The following is a 20,843-nucleotide window of genomic DNA, read 5'->3' as shown; positions in this document are numbered from 1 at the left end:
AACCGAGAAAATATAGTTGTTAGTAATCAAATGGACGAGTAAAAATCAAACTGAATGAATATCTACGTAAAGTCTGGAATTTGCTAGTCTCTGATAAAAATGGTAATCACGACGTACTTGTTTCGGTAAGACAGCAGTACGAAATGTCATCGAACCAAAGTTTCGCCGTGAAAGCTCGCATAATATGAATGCAATGCAACTGCTCGGATGCCAAGTTCGTTCGGTTAATTTACGACTAGTAAATACGTAACTATCGACTTTCGGTTCGATTCCAACGATATGTAAATAAGGATGCATGTACATGCGTATCTACGTGTGTTAGCATATCAATGAAAAAGTCGGTATGAATTTTTAGCGAGACCGGTCGACCACGCGTACTTCAATTTCCATTTGCCTTTTCTGCCTCATTTTCTTTAATCCTGTTTCACTATAAATACGCACCTGGCCACCATTCACGATCAATCATCCGCGCGAATTATCGAAAGAAATTAGCAGATGTTTCGTCGGGCATTTGCATATGCAAACGGCGAAGAAAACGATACGGTTTCAATTACAGCCACCAGAGCAAATCCTATCGACGTTCTCACGGTCGGATTTGACTTTACTCAACTTACTTCTAGAACGCTCCTTCCCTCTCCCCCCTCCGCCTCCCCTGTTCGAGTCACTTAAGTTCTCTCAAAGTAGCTGTACGTCGCGGATATCAAAGAAAGTCTTGTTTTAATGAAACCTAATTATACACGGAAGTCGCGGGACACGTTCGACCCAAGTTTGCATAAACGGACGGATTTGGGACACCTGACGAATAATTCCTAAAGTTCGCGGGATCGCAGCACGATACCGCACTGCTGGATTGATAATTAGTTTTAATTTTCCCTCTTTCTTTAAGAACAGGATTATTTTCTGCTCGTGCAATGAATAACGAATGATGCGACTTATTTTTTTCACATTGGCGTCTAATGGCTTAAAAATCTAATGGAAATAACTTCCGAAACGATGCCATCGGAAAATAGTCTTTTTCACATTCTGCAAGCCCTGGTAAAAGATGGTAAGATAGGAGATGCGAAGGAAGAATTAGAAGCGTATGATCGGGGAAAAAGGTGTAAACGCAAGTGGAACAACAAATGGTTGCATGAACCTTTTTTATCAGCCTCTGGAGACGCGTGGTTGTTGGTTTGGGTGGAAAACTACACCGGATATAAGCAATGGATAAGAAAGTTCCGCGGCTCTATGAAAAATGCAACGCTCGAGTTATCGTCGAGGTGAATTTTTCATCGGCGCGAGTCGAGCTGCTGCTGCTGCTGCCGAGCGTTGCGTCGCGTCCCTTCAACGCCGTCTTCCGTTTTAACCCGCTTTTTTTTCAACCTTGCCCTCACCCCTTCTTTTTTCTTACTTGTTTCTAACCTAGCCACCTTCTTTCGTGACATAAGCATGGCAAGCGTTCGGGAGAGGAAAGTTTCGAAGTGACCTGCGACGTAGCAAACCCGTGCCGCCGGGAACTTGCTTCTGACATCCCGGAGAAATGCAGCCGAGCGATTTCTCTCCCATATCTATGCACTGCGAGAACCTACTTTCCAAACTGCAATACACTGCGAAGAAATTCTTCGGGGAACCATTGTACCGAGAACACGCGATGTCGGTGCATCCGGTGGCAGGAAACCGAGAAAACGTTACCAAACTGCCGATGAAACGAGCGACACGCTTGACTTTTGCCATTTCAACTCTAAACCGAGCATCCGCTTGCAGCTAGCTTCATCAGAGGTATCATTCGATATTGCGATGCATGCAAACTGTTGAGATATTTATTCCAAAGGAACGTGGCCTGAACGCCGTCAATTCTGATAATTCGGTGACACCTTGAAATGTATATTTATTCAGATTTTCATTTAACCTAGTTTCTTCTATAAATTCCACTTCAAGTGACATTTACATTTCAGTGCCATTCAAGCAGTATAAATACCTAAATGATCGATATGATAATAGCGTAAAACTTTCTCTAACTTCGATGAAATCGTGAACTCTGAAAAATCAGCGGTTACCGATGATTCCTCTTCAACGCAACAAATAATACTTTATTCACATTAATGCAGCGTAATAACTAGTTAAAGTTTCTAGATATCGATATTTTTAAACTACAAACAAAAGATTTTTTAGCAGATTTTTGTTACCAAATATCATATTCAAGTTAATTCGATTCATTTTAAGGGAGACGGAATTTCCTTACGAAAGAGAAACTTTTTAACAACCATCTTGAACAAAATGTTTCCTACCACATTCTCATTCGCGATGCGCAAGTATGACTTGACTTACTACGTATTCGAATACCTTCTTAGAAGGGGACATTATTGCGTAAGATAATTAAACGAAGTCACTGGAATGGATAAATTAAATCGTCTACTATTTCTCGGCCCTGTAATTAGTCGTCTACCCAAAGCGCACTGTCAAAGAACACTTCCTACGCTACGTTATCAGGAGACAAGCTGTTAATTAAGTGAACCATTTCGTCTGCCGCTTCAGGTAACAGCTTTCTGGATAACTGGTACACTTTTGTACAAGTGTAAATGTTCGTTGAAGCAGCCATCGCGAGAAGATTAGAAAATTCCAATGAGCGCAGTTGCGAATTGCCTACTAAATGGAAGTGAGTAATTATGTATAAAAGGGAAAAATACGTTCCGAAACGATCGCCAAAGAACAGCCTTGCTTAATTCGAAAACTTTCAGAAACGAAACTGTTAATGAGAATTCTTGTTTCTTCCCGGGAAAATTTCGAAACTAAACCTATTTCAACTACGACCGGGCAAATGCGAGTCTCCTCCATACGTGGCGGAGGCCACGATATAGATTCAGGGACCTCGATGTGGATCGAAGCTGAAGAACACACTGTTCGTAAGGCTGAATACAAAGAAGAAAAAAAAAAAAAAGAAAAAAAAAAAAAAAAGAAAGAAAAAAGAAGGGGAGAGAGACAGAATGGAGTGAGATGGAGGAAAAGAGCAAGAGAGGCTTGTCGCGACCATTGCAGATTGGAAGTATGAGGTGAGGTCGCGGAAGCAGAGATAGGGGAAAGGTTCGAGAGAGGCAGATAGGAGAAATTCTACGGGGCGTAGACGGGATAAGTTATCGTTGTGTCTCAGGATGCACACCGACATTATTTCGTATCTTGCAGGACACTTCGAGCAATGAGGACGTCCTGCAGCGCACGCTGCCGGAATCCATAACGAGGTCTTATCTATCTTAGTCCGGCTTCCTTTTTCCCTTTTATTCTCCTTCTCGCTTCCTTCCATTGCAGCTATTTCCTCTCCTATACTCCTCCGTGCCGAGACGCTTTTGACTAGATCCAACTATACGCGTGTTTCTCTTTAAATTAGAACTGGCTCCCATATCCCCTACCATTCTGTTTTCTACTATAATTTCTGCCTTGAAATTAACGTCGAAATTTCAAATCTACAGGAAGAATGAAACATTCGCTAGACACCGTGTACCACGAAAATCCAACTGGAACTTCCATCGATTAACGCATCGCGCACGGTCAAGTTAGCAATCGGAGCACAGAGTAATTGCAGGATTCAGATGCAATCAACACGCGTGATTTACTCCTAATATTTCATCCAGCTCTAGATTTACGAAGCGGCGAAGTCTCGTTGGTGAATACGTTTTTCAAGACAAACAAGCATCGATTACATCGCCAACATTGCGAACGTATTTTTCTACGAAATAACAGATGCGGTTCCGACGATATTTTTGCCGTTATGATCCAAAATAGGAAAAATTGGTAACGTGTGTGCGAGAACTCAATACGAGGAATGGAAGATTGGCGATGAAAACGAAAAACAAAAAACTATACCGAGTGATACAAGCATCGCAATGTTTCGATAGTCTTCCATTTCCGGCAGCTTTTAAAATGGTAGTGTACGGGCTTGGACGCGGCGACGACCGCATGTTCGTACTTTACGCGCCGCGGACCGCTAATAACAAACCTCGCGAGGTGATTACACGGCGTGATTTCGCGCAGATTGGACGAGTGATTAATTCTTGCGGACAATCCGCGCTACCACCCCCCCCCCCCCTCGACAGCCAAACTGTCGCGTCGACCAGAGCAGCCCTCCCGTTTTCCTCTGTTCGTCGCCGCCCTCTGTGGATTTGTCGCTCGTACCAACCACGGCAAGGATATTTTAATTCCGAAGCGGCGGCGGAGCGGTTTGGAACGGTTATTAATTCGTGTGTCGAGGGTCCGAGCGCCGGCCGAGCCGGAGATTCCAATGACCAACAACGGGTGCGACGGAGACCGATCGTCGACGATGCTCGTAAAAACAACCCCATTGTTATCGCCGTCCCGTAGCTCGTTTCGCAGTGGGCGGCACTCGAATTGGCGCACGGGGGGAAAACAAAAAGAAACGAGAAGCGAAGTTTCACGTACGCGTCGTAGCATGCGAGCTGTTCCTCTCTGTTCCTCTCTGTTCCTCTCTGTTCCTCTCTGTTCCTCTCTGCTCCTCTCCGCTCCTCTCCGCTCCTCTCCGCTCCTCTCCGCTCATCTCCACTCTATTTCACCTGCTCTTCCAGATATACACACGTATGCAAAAGGCACGTGTGCCCACCATGCCCTCCCGTTATCGCGAAACGGCCACCGCCGCGCGATTCCACCAGTTTCAGAAACTTCTATGGGAACGAAACTGGATTGATTTTTCACCGTCGTTTTTCGCGGTGAAGCTACATTTTTCCGCCAAAACGACACGAAAACACGGAAACGATTTTATCCCCGGTATAAGACGGACGTGTGGTTGTTGCTTTCAATCATTTGAAAACCTTTGTGCCTTCCAACCGCGTTCCAAATTTTTCCATTTCCAATCATCACGGGAATCGCTTAACGAGCCAAAATTCATGCGGAAATTCGTACTCGGCCGTCGCGCGGTAAAACATACTTGAACTTTACGCGCAACATTGCGCATCGCGTTTGGAAATATCGTCGATTGTTATTTTCCCCGTGGCGGGGTGGAGATTCAATCGGGACAGTGGTCAGGCCATTCGCGAGAGAATATAAATTTCGAAGGGTTGAGCGCTCTTTTCGGCGCTCTTTTCGGCGCTCTTTTCGGCGCTCTTTTCGGCGCTCTTTTCGGTGCTCTCGTTTGTTCTTTTATATTCAACGCTTAACGGTTGCACGTATAATGCTTGCATGTTACGCTTGGATGGATGTAGGTGCGAGTACGTCGAAACGAACGTACGGCGGCATGCGACATGCGGTATGCTGGATCTCGCGGAGGAGCGCGATTCTTTTGGATTGATTAATACCCGGCCACCCTTCGAAACTGTTTTGCGACCCTTTTTCTCTCTCGGCAGGGCAACTCGTTTCGCGACGACAGACTCATCTCCGATTTTATGCCTCGTTTGAGGGCGCACCGGCTAACCCCTGCCTCTCCTTTGCTTCGCTCCCTTCAGGACACGCCAGGACGGACCCTCGTTGCAACGCCGCCGCCCGCCATGAAAATCACAGGCCACGAGACTCGCGGGGAATGCTCTATTTGGTATTTAAATAAGCGTACGTGTACGCTCGCCTTGTCCCGTAACCGTATGGGACAAGTTCACTGAGCTTCTTTTCGGGAAAACCGGTTGGGGGACCCTGTCCCTTCGATATTTATCACGAGGGAAAGGGCCCGGTCAATTATACCATGGCTGGTAAATATGCTAATCCGAATGACGCCAACCATGTATCCAAAGATAAAAACAATCGTAAAAGCCATAAACGCGCCGACACGTGCGTCTCTCTACTTCGATCGATAGATAACGCGTTATCGATAGATAACCTGTGCGTTTTATATCAGTGTTTCATTTTAAGCTATTTTAGGAACATGTTAACAGATAAATACATTGGCGCACAAAAGTGTTTGGAGACTCATCGCAAAAAGCTTTCATGTTCACTTTATATGAGTCATATAAAACATTTTGAAATTTCATTAGCACTATAATGGGAAGCAAATGTCATGATGAAATGGTGTAAGTCATATTCTGTTTCCAAAAAAACATTATATTTTTTCTAATAGTGAAAACATTGTGCGTAGTAAAGTTGCTACTTAATTAATTATTATGAAACTAAAGGGATGACACCTGTGAAAGTTGTAACACTCGTTGTAATCTTGACTTACACCACTATAATTTTGAACACCATGTACAAAACAAAGGGTAACTTGTAAAATTCTAAAATTTCGAGACGAAAAATTGTGCTGACTTTATAGTTTCCTTTCAGGATAATTCATAGAACCTACTCGGGGAAACTTTCGTTACAACGCTATCGTGTAAGGATATAATTTTCGTGTCCGGTGAATGCATGCTTCGAAAAGCGGGACAAATTCTTCGCCAGCAAAGAACACGAGAGCAGCTTACTTTTCGTCTTTGGCTCGAAATAAGTTTCCGTTCTTGTTATTAAGACTGCGGAAGCAATAAGAACAGCGAAGCGAAGCGCGAGAAGTTTACCTGCGTTGCTTGTTAAAAACGAACCGATGAACAGATTATAGGAGGTCATGGGAGCCGATCGATTTCTTAGGTGTGCGTAGTGTTGGAAAAGAATAGGTGAACGTTTCATGAGAACGTAGAGAAAAAGAGAAAAAAAAAAGAATATCGGAATGAAAGAACGGTTGGTCGATCTGTTCGAAAACAGGAGGAGAAAGGATATCGTGCGAGTGGTTAATTCAGCGATTTCACCGATAACGGAAACCCTTGAAAATAAAGTTGCTAGCTTTTCTGGGGAGACACGACCAAGTCAATATTGTCTTACCGTGCTAAGCGCGCTAAAGTACACCGTGAGAGCTGTGCCGTGCAGGAAACTTTATATATCTCAGTGCGTAGTTGCGAACAAACTTGACAGAATCCAACAATAAGGCAAAGTTCCGTCTCTTCGTTGTCTCCTTCTTCAGCCTTGACTAAAAATAAATACACCGTAACCTCATCGACTGCGTCCCCGACGAAAAGAGACCCTGTGTCGTCCGATCAACTGCAGCCACGCATCATTTTCAACGACAGGAAAAAAATAGCCACGACGCCCGAATCCCTAAATCCATTGCTTGAAATATGTTTTGCTCTGAAACGAAGACGATTACGAAACGTTTCTCTGATTCGTTGTGAGCAACGTGATGTAATCGGTACACTCGTAGAAAGTATTTTGGTATTTCGTAGGAACTGAGGGACTATTGTCAAACTATTTTCACTGTAATCTTTGGAAAAAAGACACGTGTGTTGAGAAAACACGGCGTTAAACATACCGTTGTTCTTTTTTAGCCCGCTTTCGCGATAGGAGCATTATTTTCTGAGATTCATGCAGTGCACAGAATAAAATATTTTTCTGTATAAAGGAGGATTTTTCATCAAGATTTCATTATTAATGAAAATTTATGATATTTTCAACAACAGGTACTTTATTGTACGGTAAAAGATATTAATATAACTTTACTCCATAATATATTCTTTGGAATATCGAAATGCTCATATGTAAATGGTAACGTATGTTTCAAATTTCAACATTGTTATAAAAAATACTATCGTATTCGGAATTTTTGTCTGGACTAATCTCATATAAGATTAAACCGATCGTGTCTAGCCACTAAAAATCTTTAATTGTTAAAGTAAGAAATCTTTTCGACAATGATACTAGTCGCCTAACGATTCCAACGTTATTCCAAGATTGTAAATATCGCGTTAATCGAGTGAGCTTAAATTCGAACGTAATCCAGAAGAGTTGGCGCATTTTATAGTAATGTTGCTACGGTCGAGAGTTTGTCGCGTTCTCCTCGAAGGCAATAGAATCTGGCGGGACTTTTCAGAAGTATGTAACTTTCAGTGACTCGACTATGGCCAGGAATAAAGTCTCAAGTATCCGGTACTCGACTATAGCCGTAGAACCCCGCTGCGATAAAATCTAATGAGACGTCGGAGAACTCGAGAATCCCACGAAGAACGAAATTACAGATTCTCTACCCTATATTTTGTCCGCCTAACGTTCGACGTCCAATCTTTTATTAACGCCCTGCCCGAAATCGATTTTTCAATTCCACCTAGACTCTAAACGCGGCTCTCATGTGACGCAATCGCTTCTCTTTCGAGAAATGTTAATCTACGATAGTGGTGTATCTCGATCAATGCGCCGTTTAACTCACTCTCAGATCCGCGGAGACCGTTCGAGGTCCCCTTGAAAGACGTTCAGTCAAAGCAGACTGATTGCATTTGTTTCTCAGACGCAATCCTCCCATCTTAAAAATTGCATTCAAGATGGAATTCGTGGAACATAGCCTGCTGGTTTATTCTATATAATATATACAAATCCTAGAATATTCTACTGTCATGCTTCAACCGAGCCGATTTTGCCGAGCAAAATAAGTCAATTGGATCTTTTTCATTCGTCTTCCGGATATAATAATCTCTTTACTTGTAAATTGAAGTATAATGAATGATTTTTTCTTTTTTTTTTTTTTTTTTTAGTAAATCATTTCTATTAGAAATAGATAATATTCATCCTTGCCAGAACTAAAATTAAATCAGTCTAACTAAAATTAATTTGCCTTTATTAAATTCTAATCCTATAATTGTGAAAGTTTACGGTTTAATAGATTAATATCACAGCATTCTTATTTAACGTTACGAGAGAAAAAGACGCGTCTTTTCCGAGACGATAAGGGAGAACAGAAGAGAATAGAGAATGCGCCCGCATGATATATCGCTTTCCTTTGTCGAATGTTCTCCGTACACGGCTGGCCGGCGTATCGTTCACATTAGCCTCTTTACGATCGATTAATTCCTCGGCTGCGGAACAAAACATCTCGCCGTGTGAACGATCTACAAAGTCGCCGGCGGCGCTCTGTCACGGGCTTTGTCGACGCGTTTAGACGGCAAAGTGCGCGATAAAAATACCTCCATAAAAACTACGATATCTCGCCCAACAATTACCACTGGCGGTCGATCTCTTCGACTGCGGCTCTGATTCGTAAGTAAGCCTAACCTAACATAACTTCGTAATACCGACCCTAATCAAATGGAATTTACAGGCGCGAATACGGTCAATCGTTCGGTGAATCGAGCTTAAAACAATTCAAGCCGTAAGTAGAGTGAATTAGCTCGAACGAGACGACACCTCTCGTACGAGTAGCGAAGATGTCAATGGTCGTGTTCCTAGTTTACACGAGCGCCGTGCGAATTATCGGGAGCTGGAGAGGTTGCGATTCTCGAATTAACGAGCCTGGCTCGCGTACTAATGAAAACGTACAGTTAAATTAGCAGCATCGACCATTTGGTCGTACGCCAACCGGGTAATTTACAAGTACAATAATTTCGGTGCAAAGTTCAAGCCGGGATTAGTGGAGAAAGCCCGCGATGGCTTTAACGAGTCGTGTTTACCAAAACAAGAAAACAACGGAGAAAGTGTTTACTTACTTTTCGAGGATCGGCACGCGCGATATCGACGAACATCCGCGAGCAAGATAACCTTGTTGATGATTCCAGGGAGTAGAAATGAATCTGGTATAGAAGGCCCAGAGTAGAATAGCCAAACAAGGTAAACGGCGACAAAAAGCACCAAAATAAACAAACGTTGATCGTCACGTGGCACACAGAGATACGCACAATGGGAATCCAGTGACCGATTCTCTTCCACGAATAAACAAAACACTGTGAGCGTACGGCGGCCGATCAACAATGTTCCTTTCGCTCTCGTTTGCCTTTTACCTCCGTTTACCCCGCGCACTGTCGAACACGAATCACTTTTTGACGTGTTTTCTTATTCCTTGTTGACGACTGGAACCCGTAGTCCAAACGAGCCAGATCGTTGCTGATATTTTGGCGGGTTTCCTCCACCTGCCGCTAGAGTATCGCTTCGATTCTCGATCTCGCGCCGCTCCGTTTTATCGTCGACTGCTCGCATCGATCGTATCGATCACGTTACGCGACACGCGACCGTCAAAAGTGGCGCAACACGACCGCACACAGGTCTTCGCGAATTCTTTCGTTCCAGTGGTGTAGTGTGGGGGGAAAAACGATAGAACGACAAACAACAACAACAACGACGACGACGACGACAACGACGACGACGACAACGACGACGACGACAACGACGACGACGACAACGACGACGACGACAACGACGACGACGACAACGACGATTGAGAAAGGACACGAGTTAAACGCTTATTCGATGGGAAAAATCGTCGCGGCGAGTGGTCGTGCACGAATGTAGCGAGCGTCGAGAAGAGGTCGAGAGAGAGGAACGACCGACGCGGCGACGGTCGCGTGTTATCGATTCGTGGCCGTGGAAAGCCGGCGAGGCAGTCGAGATAGAGAGAGAGAAAGAGCGAGAGAGAGCTTTTTCTTCGCGTTCTCTCCCTCTTCTCCCCGCTCTCCTGAATCCTCACTCTCTCTCTCTCCCTCCTTCCCTCTCACCCTTCTTTGCGAACCTCGTGCGACGCGGTCACCGTACCAGTCCCACAGTCCGAGAGTAGCCAGTATATAACACCACTCTCTCTCTCTCTCTCTTTCTCTCTCTCTCTCTCTCTCTATCTATCTCTCTCCCTTGTATCCGTAAATCGTACGATCGAGTATTGCCTCCAACCGATGATCCTGTCCTGTGTGTTATTTACGACAGATCGAGACTAGCTCTGTGTGTTACGCTATCAACGGCGACAACGTGCGTACCGATATGACGCGTACGTACTACGGAAGACAGGACGCGTCTCCCTCGAACGTCCGGGTCGGACTGAGCGTGGCAGGGCGAACTGGAGACCCATGGAGTCGTTCGAGGTACCGACTACCCCCACCCGGAGGAGCCACGCTTCGGCTTTCCCAACCCTCGTCAACCGCCTTCCCCTCGCAAACCCCATCCGAACCTAGCGATGGCCATTCGATATTCTCTATGTCGCAAGTTTTCGAGCAATTTACTAGTACGAATGTTCGAATCGCTTCGAGCACTAGTCGAGTTTAAGTCTCTCCAACGGGATCGTCGATCTACGGGAATTTAAAACACTCGAACGTCTTCGAAAACCGATAATTTTTCAAGCTTTATACACACAAAGTAGCTTATTATTCTTTTTGTTGAAAAGACTCTATCGTTATAATAGTTCTAAGCTATGCGCACACTAGAGAACACCACTGTCGCGCTACAGTTTTGTCGCTATCGTTCGCATCGATCGAAAGTTCGATTTCTTCCTTCGATTTTAATAACAAAACAGTCGTCAAATCCGCCTACATTGTCGCTCGACAAATTGTCGATAGTGCAAACATAGCCTAATGGATTATGCCCGTTATACACGTTTATTATTATCAAAGGTTAGGATTAAAGTTATCATCGAAACATTCGAATATTCCGAAAATCTTTACGGTTTTTAAATATTTCATTATTTTTAACAGAGTATTTATATGATATAGTATCTTGAATATTCTAAAAATTTTGGAAATTAAAGCAACACTTCCAATTTGAAATTTCTATCGGATGTTCAAAACCACTCGAACTCGCTTAAACACATCGCTACAGGCATTCTATTCTTCCATGTTGTCCTTTTCTCTTTTCCTCCAGCTTCTGCTTTCCTCTCCCTCTCCCTTTATCTCACGATCTTGCTATCCCTACCTACATTTCCCTACCCTTGCGCGTTGCTTCGTCCCTCTTTTCCGTCGTTTTCTCCTTCCCTCTCTCACTGCTACTCTCCCGAACACTGGCGTACACTCTTGGTGTGCTGGCACCCCTTCTCTCTTCTCTACCGACCGTACTCCGTCCCATTCCCATGCTTCGGTCCACGTCGTGGCACCTTTCGGCCTCCACTTTGGAGGTTTAAGGCCCGTTCAGTCTCATGTTTTCAATTTTTTTTATTGATTTCGTTTAAAACAACACCTGTTTTCCCCACATGTAGGCGCGTAGCTACACCGATGTTCTCTTCCATTTGGAAAGGTTAAACTTTTGGTTTCGCGCAATACAGGAGCAAATTTTTATACTTCCAAAGGAACGTTTTGAGGAATTTGCATTACGCAATTAGAAATGTTGATGCGATTCTGTTAATCAGAAAGGTTCGTACGTTTTCACCGTCGCGATTGAAATTTCAGTGATAAATTTTAATCTTCGTCGTACCGCGTTACTTATGCAGTCGGTATACCGTATTTTGTGTCGTCATTTAAACTCGCCACGAAGATCGCGTTTTGGTAGGTTGCCATGGCTTCGCGCGGATCCGACGCCGACGTTGCTTTTCCTCGTTTCTTTCTTTTTTCATATATTCTGTCACTGATATATCGCGCGTATCCGAATCGCGCAAACTTGATTTATGATGCTCATTGCGCGAGAAAGATAGTCAAGGTAGTATTCAAAGTGACTGCCATGCGAATTCATCTCTTAAACCAGGCTATCAGGGAAACCTAAATTCACCAATCGCGTAATGCAATATCGTCGTTATCTTTCGTTGGCTGAACGCGAATTACTACCGACACGATTGACCCAGTAGATCGATTGAAATCAAGTAACTTGGAATAAACAAGAACGAAAGTCTCGGTCACTGTTTCACGGTAACGTAGCATTACATGTATATATCATAAAAGCTGCTACATCTCCGTGCAACTGGTTTAATCTGCTATCCGCGTTGCTCCCTGGATCGCTTAATTGCCAAATAAATCTATCTAACTAGACAACTAGCGATAAACTAGCTGTATAATCCTGCATGATACGTGTAACTGGCAATTAAAAGGCAACAGGGACGTTATTATTAAGCATAGAAAAAGTTAAGGTTTAGCAAGCTACCAGTGTTGTAGCAAGCGACTTTAAAAAGTTTGCCAACGCAAACACTGTCCGTTCACTCCTGCGAGATCTTTTTATATAACGCCTTTACTAATCACATCAATTACATCGTGCTTGGTCGCGTTCAATTTTTTCACCGTTGCATCGTGAAAATCTGGGTACATATCGAATCGCGAGAGAAGAAGAGGAGAAAAGGCGTGGTTTGGGGGGCGCGGCGCGATAAAGCGAGGAAAAATCAGAAAGGCGCTGCGTCGAAAAGAAATGGCTGCGAGCAAGTTTAAAAGGGAACGGCAATTTCGAGGTCAAAGGCTTTGGACAGGAGGATATCGACACACCGTGAGAGAACTGCAGCCGATAGGGTGAAAATACATTGTACGTTCTTATGTGCACCGTAACCGACTCGCCTCACAGCTTTCTCGCTCTCGCGAAATAAAAATTTGAACAGCGTGGCCAGGATTGAAACGGTCTCGCAAATATTCTCGCGATATTCCCTTGTCTCTGGAGATGTCGGCTACCAGCCACTGAACTGTGCACCATTCCCGGCATACCTCACTACAACATACAACCAAACAAATTCCTTTTTCCAACCAAGCTATGTTTTGTTGGGATTTCATAAAGCTTCTTGAAGGATATCTTAAATATCGTCGGACGCGCCGTAACACGGCCATCTGCCCGAGAAACTCGGGTTAGCGTGAATTACAATTGACAAATTCCAACGAACTCCATCGACGAGACACGACGTGCATTTTCATCGCATCGAAACGAGGGATATTGCGTGTTTTCGTAAAATATTATCAAATACCATCGTAATTCTTCGGTTCGCTAATAACTGTATTTTATTCGCGTAACCTCGTTTGTCCACCTCACGGACAGACTGGAGTATTTCTTTAATATAATGTTCCGGAATTTTTCTACGAAGGAAGCGCCGGGGGAATATCAGTTCCTTTTCCTATCACATTTAGTGAGATCAAAAATGAATTTCGTACGACGTGGCACGATACGAGAGGGGAAACTCTTTTGCACGACGATGAAAGCCAAAAACGGTAATCCGCTCGTCTCGCTGAAGGACCAAAGGTTTTCCGCGATCATACGAAAACCTGCCCCCTAAAGCAACCAGGAACACCGGCCTCCTCGTTTTCTCGACGACGCACCCTTCGCCTTCTCCGGCTCCTCTCCTTTTATCAGCCTGCCCGCGAATTCGACGAAAAGGGACAAGGACCCTCTTGCAGCGGTTAAGATATTTCACCTCGGATCACCAGCCTTTCGTTCGACGGTACATCTTGCCTCGCGAAACCGCTTCACGGCCGGTTTAATTCGATCGGACAAATGCAAATGTGGTAAACGTGTGAAACGTTACGGAGCTCGTGTTATCTACGCCCTTTTCAAACCCGATGAACGTTCACTTTATACCCTACAACTTTCGCGTGAATTCGACCGAGGCGTGGATGAAGTAGAGATTCTTGGCACCGACAAGGTAGTCGAGATCGTCCTCGTCGTTATAACGAAGAATTTCCGGGATGGATTCTTAAACACGTAGAAAAGAAAGACGTGAAAAGATCTCGTTGAAATAACACGCGACAAACCGTTTTCGAAACTGAATATCTCGCGAGTAGAAACGAAAGACAGAAACAGGCACATCGCTGCTTCCCAAACTCTGAATTGCGCATGCTGCACGGTGGAAAATTTAAAAGTTTACCAGGCTGCGATGGAACTCCGGAAATAAGAATTTTATGGATTATACAATACAAGTGGAGAATTCCGCATTGCCCTGTGTACTGAGTAACACGAAAACTTTCAAAATATTCCAAGAATACATTATCGTGTCATTTCCAAAGTACAATAGGTCCGGCGTACGTATAGAATACAACCGTTTTACCATTCTTACCACCTCGATATTCTTCCGATTGCTTTTTCCATTTGAACGATACTGTTCGATTAAGTGATTGATTTAAAGAAGATGTGACATCAATCGTAAGAATTATACGATATAGGGAGGAATAAAATGTATAATAATTGAGTGTAATCGATAAAACGTAGCCGTGGAAGGGTGGTCAGAGGGAACAATAACATAACTGATCCCGTTTCGCGACAGTGACGAATCATCCTCAGTTCCGGGGTCACCGGGAGGGCTGGACAGGCCCCATGGAAAAGAGAATGAAGCTGACGTAGAGGCAGCGCAGGAAACGAAGGTTTTCGGCCGCGTTTGTTCCGGGACTGCCGCAACACGAGTTACGGATAATAACGGCGGGCTATCCAACAGCCGCCGGAGTCAAACCGCAACCCCATCAACATACGCCGCACGTACTGTTCGTGCACTTGCATACGTGCAGGTGTAGTTGCAGTTCACCCGACCTAACGTACAACAGAATACTCGAACGATTCTCCTGCGCGTACATAGTGCCGATCGAAAATTCGGCCAGCCGTACGTTCGCATTTTGTGGACTGATCCGAGATGAATCGCGGTATGGTTAATTATTTCTTAATTACGATTTGTGCCACGAGGAAGATAGTTCTAAAAATTACTAGGGAAAGGTATACACTTAAATTGGTAATTAAACCAAATTAGTTAGTGTAAAGTCAATGTCATCTATATATGATAAATCGTGAATCGAGTTTCTAAATGTAGGATTTTACAATCGTTATATTTAACACGTGCGCGTAGTCCGAAGTAGAACGTTGTAAGAAGCACAATATCCATAAGCTTATAACTTGGTTGCATTAATATTTGTGTCCTAAGCTATCCACGGGTACGATGATAGTTCCATAGTAGGTACACAGATATTTAGAAGTATACAAAAGTTGGCAGCGTGTCTGCGTTGATAATCCAGCGCGCGTGTTTCCGTGCATTATAATTTAAAGTAGCAGTTCTCTAACAGTGGTTTCCGCGTCATGACTCATTAACATTGTCCAGTTTCCCTTTTTCTGCGGGGGAATTGAATTCTGAATTTGAAACTAAGACGAGCTCTCAGGAGCTCGATGGAGCATTTATTTGAAATTAGATACGGAAATTCAGCAGCTCCGTGACCTCCTTAGAGTTTCACCACGAGCCTTTGGTACCAGCGCGGGATACATCTTTCAACTTGGCAACCGGCATCCTAGTTTACCTACGTATTCGCCGCATAAATGCCTATGCACGTGCGTAAAAATTTGAATAAACTGACGTTCGTAAACGCGAGAGCAGTTTAGAGAAGTGCGCGCGTACGCTCTACGTAGGGCCAGGCCGTGCACGTACGTGTATATATTGTATATTCGATTCAGGTAACCATACATACGCCGCATCAAATAGTTGTATTCATAAAGACGGCTATATGGACGGCTATATGGACGTATAGATACCCGTATGCGACAAAGATTTATAGAACTACGTGTAGATTTTACGGAAAACGATGCTGTATGTCCTGTCTGCCGGGCGATCCTGTATTTTCTGATAAAACGTCTTTCAAGAATAAGCCGATTAAATATTGGAAAAATATCGGTATGATATACCAATCATATTGAAACGATGTTAAAAGCTACGACGTTAAACATTACTTGATGGTTTCAGTTTCACGAGCTACTGTTACAATTAGATGAAATTACAATATCCACCAAGTTTCCAAGGGTATGTTCTGCACAGCCGGATAGCAAATACATATTCCCGTATGGGGCACACATACGTTCGCATTAACGAGGCTTCTTGGATGCAACTACGTATGTACCGATCGACGAGGACGAAGGGGGCAACGTGTTCCCGTGGGATGCATTATACATGTACAAGACTATCTCACAGAGGCTCCGCCAGTGCACGCAGCAAAAGGGACTTGACCGACACGGAACAGACGATTGATAAATAATATTATTTCCCTCGGCCTTCCTATCTCGGCGTCGACGGCGATCGATTATCTATAATTTCTACGGATCTTCTGGAGGAAATCGCGGGGATACAATTTGTACCATCATCGCGCCCCGTATACGTTTCTGATCGGTACATTTACCCCCTGTTGCTTACATAGGACCTTCCATTATATATCTGTTGTATAAACGTACCGGCCAACAGAGCCAGTAATGGTTTCAATTTTCTATCAGTCCGGCGCGCGCATTTACAACGCTGTCGGCGATTTGTTATCGCGTGATTTATTCGGAAGGATGTATTTTCAACGACGTTTCGTTGCGGCTTACCGATATGTTACTGAAACGGTTTCGATACTTCAAAATAAAGATATCGTGAAACGCGTGCGAGAAAATTTAAACACAATTTAATTATTTAATTTATATTATTAAACATCGTTAATATCTATAATCGCAGTTTGATATTCAGAGTATGAAAAAAAATGAAAATATTAAATCTTAATGTACATATGTATTCTGTTTGAACTATGCACATGTTTACACAAAATTTTCGGTAACTTTGCCTGGTATTTTCTCAGGTGTATCGTAATACGCATCAACATCAGATCTAGGATCTTTAATGTTTGTAGTGACACGTAATATTTCGTTGCGAAATCACATCAATTAGAGATGTGTAATATATACGTGGACAAACGATTGGACAAACAATTTGCAAATCTTAGCCAGCGTATGACATAAATTTTCCTGATAATATTTTATGACAACGTATAATGTATATCGCGTATCCGTTGCTACGCTGCTTTTCCTGTGCTGTATCGATAATGGTGTTTGTGCTGATATTCAAAGCGAGTAAAATTGGAAAACGTGTAACTACATGAAACAATACACCCCGTAAATATTCTCAATAATGTTACAGGGAATTCTCGATTCACACTGCGCGAAATACTCGTACCGGTTCCGGATTTTACACGGAACCGAATTATTCGCGAAAACAATTGAAATCGTAGCTGATCGGTGTGGACACAGTACCGATATCATCGCTACAGTATAATTTCACGCAAGTCAATGAATCGCCGCTTTGTTTCCTGTCCCGAATAAAAATCGAACAGAGCGTCACCTCTTGACATCGTACTTGAAGAATTCACTCGAAAAATAGGAATAGAAGGTCTTAGAAATAATAGATCTCAAACGATTTTCTTTTCAAATTACGAATAAGCAGAAGCACGAACGAAAGAACTTGACGAATCGGAGATCCTCGATGCCAATGAAATCCAATCCAAAATAGACTTAAGCTCGTTTGTACATATGTACTCGCCCCTTTATGATTTGTATTAATAACGCTCAGCTATGTTACGCTTCCGGTAAGAGGGACGAGCTGATTCAAAGTCCAAGCGCGTAGCATTTGTTCGGTTCTAGCTCACTCCCAGGGAACATCTTTCTTCGTGACATTGTGTGTACACGACGCAGAGGTGCACCGCCGAGCTGCGATGTTTGTCCAGCGTGGATGAAGCGAACGGGAGACGAGCTGAAAGCGGAGCCTCCTCCTGTTTCCCCGCACATAATAGCGAGTGTATCGTTCGCCGATTATGGGTGGTGGAAGCGGAAAAGAGAGAACATCGTCAGCCCCTTCAGCCTGGGTAAACATACGCGTATGTACACCTACGCGTAACGAGGTCGAGGATGAGGTCGTTCAGAAAGTGGTGTATTCCATTAATGGCGCTGCACAGACTTGCCCTACCGTCAAGTTTTAGTATTAGAGTACACGGACAAGACGCATCTTCCTGATCTTACAGTTACAAACAATTTTGATAAACTTCTTTAGCTAAACCGATCAAATCTACGAAATCATTGAACATCCGAACATGAAGTCTGTTCAACGAGCAAATTTATCAAAGACTCCGACGAATAAAATTTTGACAACGACTCAACTTTTCAACGGTTTGACTTTTCAAGAAACTGTAGTATGGAAATAACGAAGATCGCGATCGAGCATTTGTGCGGTATTCACAATTTTATTAACAAGAAATATTTTGAGCGCTTCGAAATTTTATGCGTTTACAAGTGCTTCAACGCGACGAAGCTTTTTACATAACGACATCACGATAAATCAAGCGATTGTTGGCGAACGAAGCATCGCGTAGTGCTTAATAGGATACAAACTAGACCGCGATACGCGAGCGGCCATGCCGAAAATTACATCCGCGCCGTTATCGTCCGCGCATTATCAACGCATAAGTGAAATACACGTTGTCCCGGTCGTTGGGGGGAAAATTACTTTGAAATCCGTTTATCCGAATGTCAATTTCGTCGCGACGCCGTCGTTTCGTGCTGTGGCGCGGAAAAAATGGCTCGTTCTCCTTGTTTGTCCATCGTCTCTCCGGTTTCCGATTCTCGAGTCGCGTCTGCGAGAAGACGAAAATGGCAGTACCGTCGTGGTAAACTACATCAACGACCTTGAGCATCGTGTTAATTCGCATCGTAATTCAGCCCCCCCCCCCGCCTCCCACTCCTTCGACTGTCCCCGACCTCGTCGTAGTCTCTAGCCCCTCAGCCTCCCTAAATTGCGAAACTTTCTTACGGTGGTGCGCGAGAGGAGAATTAGTTTCTCGTTAACGAAGTTTACGCTTATGCTTATAGCAAGGGCCGCGTACTCCAATAGTAGGTCCTTGCGCGCGTACGGATATATTTATGGCGGTACACACGCAGGACACGCGTGTTTGGGCTTGCTCGCCGACCGAAAATAGGCGAACGGTTCCCCCCGCTAGTATACGCTCTCGTCGAGGGTCTCTCTGTGGGCTTTTTTTCTCCCCGGGGCGAAACACCGACGGGATAAGCGGCGAAAATATGGTGCTGCGCTAAACACGCTACGTCGTTAACACCTGCTCCATCCCGTCGGAATTATCTGATGCCGTTCGACGGTCCACCGAATTCTCTCCGCTCACTATGACACCCTCCCTCTCTTTGTTGACAATAAAAAGTGTCACGCGATCCGCGTATTTTATCTTTAATGTTATGTAGGAAAATAATTGCAGTCACTGTTATGGAACTATATGTAATAATAATGGAACAGCGGTGTCTTTCGCTGATACAAATATTAAATTATATTTCAAGCTGCTCGAAATAATTCAATATTTCGTGAAAGTTTGTTCAACAGGTATAAAGAAACGAAGAAAGATGCGGTACTTAAGGCTTCAAAAGCTTTGTATGGTTTACGGAATGGCGCGTTTCTAATTTTCTGTAATAATTCGTGCAACTGGTAATCTCTGCATGCTCTAGATAAATGTTTCCCACGAAAGCGACGAAGGTAATACAGATATCTCAATATAGAGGATGCGCGCGATGTGCGCGTCTGGTTGGATCGATGTCGGATTAATACGATCGGCAGTGAGAATGCTAATTCCGTCGGAGATCTGTTAAATTATTCGCCTATCTGCCGTCCCAGTGAATTGCCTGTTCTTTCACCTTCCCAGTAATTTAACAACGCAGCTGCACGGTCGAATATTGAATTATACAGGGTCGATCTCGGCGAGCTGTTTGTCGTTTTTCCTGAAAGACGTATGAAACCGTGCATTGCACTGCGACGTATTGCAAGTTTGTTATTTCCATCCGTTGCTAAACTCATTTAATATTTAACAATACATACACGGTATATTGATATAGGTATCATAAAAAATCTCTATGTAATAGGTATGCCTTACAATTTATTTATGCTAAAGAAATAGATTAACAACATACACATTAAACAACATGACACCCCCATACACGTACGTATACAGTTCGCTTGCTGAAATTCCTTTGCTTTCGCTCAAAACTTTTTCTTTGTTCCGTCGCTAAAAACGCTCCTTCTAAACCATCGTTCGCCATCCGCTGTTCGTCCCGAAGAGGACTCACTCTCGCAAACGAGCATTATATGCATACATCTCTAGTTACCACTCAGATTCGCCAACAGGTATACACAACGTTCTTCGAATTCGCATTTTCCGAGCATCCTGTTCGATCTTTATTCAAAAACTTGCTCGTCCTCGCAAGCGGAGCGTCTCAAGTACGCATCAATCTTCGAGTCGAATGCATTTCATTTCCGTTACTATTAATAGCACACAGGTTTCGTAACGCCCTGTACCTGTGCATACCGGCACAAGGAAACCGCGCGACATCGAGAGCCAATACCCCTGTGTACTGTGAAACATGATCGTCCTGTGCACAATTAGGACGGTGGTTCGCCTTTACGTCCAGCTCCTGCGGGTATGTGCGCGCATCTCGTATGGGGTAGTATCTCG

General features: G+C 43.8%; 1 protein-coding gene across 4 annotated transcripts in view; it reads right to left on the bottom strand.

Moving 5' to 3' along the window:
• The window catches only part of LOC138189011 (uncharacterized), a 252,813-nt gene extending 242,800 nt beyond the window's left edge, over positions 1–10,013 (bottom strand). For 3 of the 4 annotated variants that reach the window (XM_069131158.1, XM_069131161.1, XM_069131164.1), the window contains exon 1: positions 9,405–10,013. In XM_069131158.1, the coding sequence (XP_068987259.1) occupies positions 9,405–9,440 (36 nt within the window). In that variant the 5' untranslated portion in view covers positions 9,441–10,013. The remainder of the gene's footprint in view (positions 1–9,404) is intronic. The other variant, XM_069131159.1, reaches the window with a different exon arrangement.
• Positions 10,014–20,843: the final 10,830 nt, after the last annotated feature.

This window comes from Bombus flavifrons, chromosome 18 (assembly GCF_040668555.2).
Source record: "Bombus flavifrons isolate JBK064 chromosome 18, iyBomFlav1_principal, whole genome shotgun sequence".
Classification (NCBI taxonomy): Eukaryota; Metazoa; Arthropoda; class Insecta; order Hymenoptera; family Apidae; genus Bombus; species Bombus flavifrons.
Note: the sequence above shows the minus strand (reverse complement) of the source record. Positions and strands in the feature narration are given on the sequence as shown.